This window comes from Macaca thibetana, chromosome 19 (assembly GCF_024542745.1).
Source record: "Macaca thibetana thibetana isolate TM-01 chromosome 19, ASM2454274v1, whole genome shotgun sequence".
Classification (NCBI taxonomy): Eukaryota; Metazoa; Chordata; class Mammalia; order Primates; family Cercopithecidae; genus Macaca; species Macaca thibetana.
In genome coordinates, this window is record NC_065596.1 from 17,228,425 (window position 1) to 17,236,122 (window position 7,698).

The window sequence follows — 7,698 nt, forward strand, 5'->3', positions numbered from 1 at the left end:
CATTATATATTATTAATATATAATATGCTATATGTTATTAATATATGAATACTATTAATATGTATTTTAATAATACAATACATTATATATTAAAGTTATATAATATATTATATAAATGATTTATTATTGTATAATATATAATATTTTATATATCATATATTGTTATATTATTATATAATACATTATATATTATTATTATAATATATATTTTATATATAAAATTCTCCTGCTTCAGCCTCCTGAGTAGCTGGGATTGCAGGCATGTGCCATCATGCCCAGCTAATTTTTGCGTTTTTAGTAGAGATGGGGGTTTCACCATCTTGGCCAGGCTGGTCTTGAACTCCTGGCCTCGAGTGATCTGCCTGGCTCGGCCTCCCAAAGCGCTGAAATTATAGCGTGAGCCAGTGTGCCCAGCCTACAGTTTCTTTATCCACTTGTTGACTGATGGGCATTTGGGTTGGTTCCACATTTTTACAATTTCTCGATGCCCTCTTCTTTTCGCTCCCTTTCCTCCTCCTCTTCCTCCTCCTCCTCTCCTTGCTTTTATTTTATTTTTAAAATATATTTTATATATAAACAATATATAAAACATATATATTATATTTATAAAACATATAAAATATATTTATATATTAATAAAATATATCTTATATACTAATAATATATAATGTATGCATTTAATATATATTAATATGTAGTGGATATATTTTATATATTTAAATATATATTAATATTTTAAAATATATACTACATTATATATACACACACTATATCTATCTATCTATCTATCTATCTATCTATCTATCTATCTATCTATCTCAGGTGGTTTCCAAAGCTACCTCTTTGAAGTTAAGTTTCACAACATCCCTATTGTTATCTGTATTTCACAGCTTGGGAAACTGAAGTTCAGGGAGGTTAGGTGACTTATCTGAGATCACACAGCTATTCTAAGTACAAAGGAAAGATCCTGAAGTGAGAATCAGGAGACCTGCATATTAACCCTTGCTCTGCCACTAACTAGCTCCCAGCAAGCATCTGGATGAGGCTCAGCTTCCTGGGATATTTCCTGGGGAGAAAACATTCTCCACCCCTGCCGGTATCTGCATTCTCTCTGGCCAACTTACCCTTCGTCGTTGGTTTCAGTGTGGGTCCTGTGTGCCTTTCCCAGCTGTGCATAACACAACATCCTGTGAAGAGAGAAAAGAAAATCACCATGAACCACCAAAAGAAAACCTTTTGGGCTCAATCTGCAAAATTACTCCTGGCTTGGCCCCACGGAAACAGGTTTGAAGAGGCTAGATGACAAACCTAGTTAAGGAACAAACATACACTATTTTGCATAAGCTTAACAATGACCGTTCCTGGTTTTCTGCACTTTGTTTTTGCTTTTCATTTTGTCTGTCTTTATCTTCTTTTTCTTTTTGATTAAATAGTTCCAGGCTAAGCACTATGGTGCACACCTGTAATCCCAGCACTTCGGGAGGCCAAGGTGGGTAAATTCCTTGAGACCAGGAGTTCAAGACCAGCCTGGACAATATGGCAAAACTCCATCTCTACAAAAAATACAAAAACTATCTGGGCATAGTGGCACATGCCTATAGCCCCAGCTACTCAGGAGGCCAAGTTGGGAGGATCACTTGAGACCAGCAGTTTGAGACCAGCCTGGGCAACACAGTGAGACTTCGTCTCTACAAAAAAAAAACTTTTTTAATTAGCTGGGTGGCAGTGACTCCTTGTAGTTCCAGCTACTCAGGATGCTGAGGTGGGTGGATTGCTTGAGCCCAGGAGATTGAGACTGCAGTGAACCAAGATCATGCCACTACTCTCCAGCCTAGGTGACCCTGTCTCTAAAAAAAAAAAAAGTTCCAGTTGATTTTCTAAAGCATACATTAAAGCATGCATTCTCAAAAGGGGTGATATCTTCCCCAAAGGACTCAAACTTGGTTCTCAGGAAGAGATTTTTTTAAGCTCACTCTTTTATGTATAAGATACATATGTATATATAGAAAATACATATATAGATATACAGTGTGTCTATAGTATTAAAATTTCGTGACAGGGTAGGGCAGTTCATTTTTCTTTTCTTTTCCTTTCTTTTCTTTTTTTCTTTTTTTTTGAGATGGAGTCTCGCTCTGTTGCCAGGCTGGAGTGCAGGGGTGGGATCTAGGCTCACTGCAACCTCCAACTCCCTGGTTCAAGCTATTCTCCTGCCTCAGCCTCCCGAGTAGCTGGGATTACAGGCACATGCCACCACGCCCAGCTAATTTTTGTATTTTTAGTAGAGACGGGGTTTCACTGTGTTGGACAGGATGGTCTCGATCTCCTGACCTCATGATCCGCCTGCCTTAGCCTCCTAAACTGCTGGGATTACAAGCGTGAGCCACCGCACCCAGCCCATTTTTTAATGTTTAAAGGCAATGCAGCCCTGCAGCATTTAGGTCTCCTGCACCATCATCATTATCTCTATCATTATCACTGTCATCATCACCATCATCATCTTCATCATCACCATCATCATCATCACCATTATAATTGCCATCATCACCATTATCATCATCACCATCAACATTATCACCATCATCACCACCATCATCACCATCATCACCATCTTCATGGTCATTATCACACCATCATCACCATCATCATCTTCATTATCCCTATCATCACCATTATCATCCTCATCATCATCATCATCACCATCACCATAATCATTACCATCTTCATCATCACTATTATCACCACCACCATCATGATCATCACCATCATTATCATCACTATCATCATCACAACTCTTTGCTGATTAGCTTCAGGGCAGAATAAGGAGTGTTAACAGTTAATACCATTGCCAACACCCCAAAATAACAACGCTACATTCCTACATTTGATGCCCACAGGCCACCTATTTCTTCTAATGTAGCCTGCTGGTCAACAGGTCCCACAGATCCAAACTCCCAAATTCTATCTATTATTACTAACAAAAATTCTTCTGCTCATTCATTAATTATTTTAGAGGCAATTCAGCATACTGTTTAGGCATACAATGTCTGGAGTCAAAATGCTTGGGTTTAAAAATCTGGCTTCACCAATTAATGATTGTGTGGCCTTGAGGAAGTTATTTAATCTCTTTGTGCCTCAGTTTCCTCCTTGTTAAAATAGGGGATTCAGATCCACTGTACAACAGCAGAGGAAATCCATACTTGCTACTTAGAATATGTCCCCGATATCCTCCATTCTTAAATGTGATCCAATGACCAAAATACACAAGACATAGAAGAAAAACCAGAAACATGGAAGATAAACAAGGTTGAGACAAACTGACACCTGAAGAAAGAGAAATAAGAGCACAGGAAGGGTCTATCTCATTGTTCAGGACTCAGCTCGAATTGCCCCTCCTCAACCCCAGACTTCTCCCTTCAACATAACCCCCAACCACATTCTGTAACAACTTCTTTCATAGCACTTATCGCTACCTGAAATTCCTATGTTTACTTATAATTTGGGGCAACATAGTGTAATGGAAAAGCTTACAGACTCTGCAGTCAGACTGCCTGGCTTGAAATCCTGCCTCTACCCCTTATTGACTAAGTGGCCTTGGGAAAATTATTTTATCTCCTTTGCCTCAGTTTTCTCATCTGCAAAATAGGGCTAATAATAACCCAATGTCATAGAAATGTTGTGACAATTGGATACATTCTATGTTTAAAGAAGTTACAGCAGTGCTAAGTGGACTATGATTGTTTGTGCCTTCTTTCCCGTCTGCTCCTACCCACTAGAATATCAGCCTCAAGAGTGCAGGAACTTAGTCTTTTTTTCTCACTGCTGTACCCTCTAGTGCCTAGAACAGCACCTAAGACACAGGAAGTGCTCAGGAAACACAGGTCAAATGAATGACTATTGAGAAAAATCTAATCTGACAGATGGACTTCCCTGGGCAATGGAATTTTGTCAAAGGTTCCCCGAATGAAGGTGTTTGCAGTATCCAGCCTGGACTTACAATCTCTTGGCTGGACCATCCATGGCCCTCCCATTTCCCCTGAAGCCTATTTCCAACCCAGGCCTCCCCTAGCCCCCCATTCAACCTCACACTTACCCCAGAAAAGGAGCAGGTTGAAGCCACGCATTATGCTGTGGTTCTGTCATTCAAAGAGAAGAAGCTTTTCTACACCCTGGGTTTTCGGTAACCAGAAGGTGTGGGAAGAGGGGAAGGCGGAGTCAGAGTTGCTCAATGCTGCCCGGTCATCACAGCCCTTTTTGCTGAGTTGCAGACAGCCTAGAAAATCCTAATTTCCCCCCTTTCTCTGCAATAAAGAGAAGTTAATCTGCCTAATGCGTACCATTCTCTCTCTCTCCTTCCCACCATCTCTCCCTTTTTCTTTCCCATCAACATCTATCTCCCATCTCTCAACACCTTCTTTCATTGCACCCAATAAAGGAGCTTCCACTTCCTGCCTCCAGTGAAGCAAATCTCAGCCTTTAGGATCTCTTCCCAGTCTCCCGTATAACAGCCATCACAACCGTCATGTACCAGGCACTGTGCTAGGCACATTGACAACAAAGTGTAATTTCATTATCATGTCAACCTCGTAAAGTAGGAATTCCCCTTCCTCCCTCCATTCACCAACAAAATGGAAACAGACTTGCAGAGGAGCTATAACTTGTCCAAGATCTCTCAAACCTGAGATTTGAACCCAGGACCCTCTGACTCCAGAGTCAAGAGCTTTAACTATCTTATTTTCCTTCAGATCTCAACTCTGTCTAACCACTATACAGCAACACTTCCACCCCATTCCCAGCTTCCTAACTCTCTCTGGTAACATCTTAGGGTCTCACAAGGGCAGACCCTCAGACAAGGATTCTAGCAAAAATAGTTTATCAAGAAGGTGACCCCAGAAAACGCCAGCTGGAGGAGAAAGTGGAACAGGAAAGGCAAAGAGCCAATACCGGGTGTGTCTTCAAACAAGTTACATGGTGAGAAAGTGGAACTTAACCTCCCCAGGGAAGTGGCATGGAACATACTCTTCAGTTATTCCAACCGAGGGGTGAGGGAGCTGAGGTATTTATATCCCACCTACTGTCAGTCATGGGTTGACTTGAGGCTTGCTCCTAGGGGGTGTCAACCCCTTGAAACTTCAGGCCTGGCCTCCAAGCAGATAGAATGTGCTGCAGTTGATATAATCCCACTGATAACAAATTGCAGTGACTGGCAGATATTGAAGTAGTATCATCCATCTGGGGTAATACCCAAGGTTCATTGCCTCACACCAAGGAAATAAAAAATGCAGACACGGCCAGGTGCCATGGCTCACACCTGTAATCCCAGCACTTTGGGAGGCTTAGGAGGATGGATCGCAAGATCAGGAGTTCAGGACCAGCCTGGCCAAGATGGTGAAATCCTGTTTCTACTAAAAATACAAAAAATTAGCCAGCAGGTGTGGTGTTAAGTGCTTGTAATCCCAGCCACTCCGGAGGCTGAGGCAGAGAATTGCTTGAATCCAGGAGGCGGAGGCTGCAGTGAGCTGAGACAGTGCCACTGCACTCCAGCCTGGGCAACAGAGTGAGATTCCATTTCAAAATAAAATAAAATAAAATAAAATAAAATAAAATAAAATGCAGACACAAAAAATGAGTTTTAGAGCAAAGGTTTAGGCCGGGCACAGTGGCTTATGCCTATAATCCCAGCACTTTGGGAGGCCAAGATGGGTGGATCACCTAAGATCAGGAGTTCGAGACCAGCCTGGGCAACATGGTGAAACCCCATCTCCACTAAAAATACAAAAAAATTAGGCAGGCATGGGGGCACATGCCTGTAGTGTCCCAGCTACTCAGGAGGCTGAGGCAGGAGAATCACTTGAACCTGGGAGGCGGAGGTTGCAGTAAGCAGAGATGATGCCATTGCACTCCAGCCTGGGCAACAGAGCAAGACTCTGTCTGAAAAATAAATAAATATATCAATCAATCAATAAATAAAGTGTCTAACTTCACAGGGTTTGAGGGTTAAGGTGATACAATAATAAAACCTTGCGTGGGACAGATTAAATGCTTAAATACTATTAGTTATTATTGGCATGATTATTTTTCCACCATACTAAATGGTCGCAGCTACTCCTAGAAAAAAATCCTGATACCAGCAAAACTTGAATTGGAGAAGCCAGCAAATTTCATATCAGACAGAACCTTGTAACGTGGGTGAAAGAGTTTAGGCTTTACCCTCGGGGCAATAAAAGGGGGTTCAGCAAGGGAGCCACAGGCTCAGGTTGGAATTTTACGCCTGTGTTTTATAGGTGGGTGTTGGACAGGATGGGCTCACAGATAAACAGACAGGGAGGAGGCTGGGGATATAGCCAGGAGAGAGAGAAGTCTGGAGCAGGGGCTGTAGTGACGGAGAAGAATTTAGGAGACAGGAACAACCGAATTTGGGGACTGTCTGGATGTAGCAGGGGAGTTTGAGACAGAAGAAGGAGTTGACATTTGCAGGCTGGGCTAAAGAGTTGGAAGGTTTTGCAAGCAAGCTCAGATCCCTCCTGGGGATGGGGATGGGATGAGGTTGGCCACGGACCCGGAAGCTTGGGGAAAACAAAGATTAAGTATACGATTGATCCGGAGGTCAGAGTCCTCTCGAGTCTTATGGGTCTGAAACCAAGATACCAGCAGGGCTGCACTCCTTCCCGAGGTTCCAGGGCAGAATCCATTCCTTGTCTTTTCCAGCTTCTGGAGGCAACCCGCATGCCCTGGCTCACCGTCCCTTCCTTCCCATGCAAAGCCAGCAGCTAGCAGCTTCAAATGTCTCTTGCGTACTCTAAATCTCTTGTTCTTGTTCTCTCTCATTTTCCCTCCCTCTTGCTCTCTCGTTCTCTCTCTCGCTCTCCCTCTCTCTTTTTCTCTCTGTCTCTCTCTAGTTCTCTTTCTTGCTTATTCTCTCACTTTTCCCTCCCTCTTGCTCTTTCATTCTCTCTTTTCTTCTTCTTTTTTTTTGAGACAGAGTCTCACTCTGTCACCCAGGCCGGAGTGCAGTGGTACAATCTCGGCTCACTGCAACCTCCTCCTGTAGGGTTCAAGCGATTCTCCTGCCTCAGCCTCCCGAGGATAGCTGGGATTACAGGCATCTGCCACCATGCCTGGCTAACTTTTGTATTTTTAGAAGAGGTGGGGTTTCATTCACCATATTGGCCAGGCTGGCCTCGATCTTCTGACCTCAGGGGATCCACCTGCCTCGGCCTCCCAAAGTGCTGGGATTACAGGTGTGAGCCACCGCACCCGGCCCAGTGTCTCTGTCTTGTTCTCTCTCGTTGCTCTTATTCTCTCTCTCTCTCTGTATATCTCTATCTCTCCATCTCTGTCTTTCCATCTGTCTCTCTCTGATCCTCCTGTCTCCTTCTCATAAGAATTCTCGTAATGACATTGGGCGGAGGTTGCAGTGAGCCGAGATCGTGCCATTGCACTCCAGCCTGGGCAGCAGAGTAAGACTCTGTCCCCCAGCCCCTCCAAAAAAAATATAGTCCTTAACTGAATCCCATCTGCAAAAGTCCCTTTTGTCATAGAAGGGAACACATCCATGGATTTTAGGTATTAGGCTGTGGATGCCTCGTGGAGGGAGAGGAGGCCCCTTTATCCCACCTACCACAGGCGGGGTCTCAGGTCCTGGTGAGAACCTGAAGACCCAAGACTCCAGACACCCTTCAAACCTGCAGAGGTGACCGA

The 7,698-nt window shown here is 43.3% G+C and overlaps 1 protein-coding gene across 1 annotated transcript in view; it reads right to left on the reverse strand.

The window, feature by feature from the left end:
* The window catches only part of ADGRE1 (adhesion G protein-coupled receptor E1), a 48,611-nt gene extending 44,361 nt beyond the window's left edge, over window positions 1–4,250 (reverse strand). The window contains exons 1-2 of the mRNA XM_050770197.1: window positions 4,091–4,250; window positions 1,125–1,187 (exon numbers count right to left, since the gene is read on the reverse strand). Of these exons, the coding sequence (XP_050626154.1) occupies window positions 1,125–1,187; window positions 4,091–4,121 (94 nt within the window). The 5' untranslated portion in view covers window positions 4,122–4,250. The remainder of the gene's footprint in view (window positions 1–1,124; window positions 1,188–4,090) is intronic.
* Between the last annotated feature and the right edge of the window lie 3,448 nt (window positions 4,251–7,698).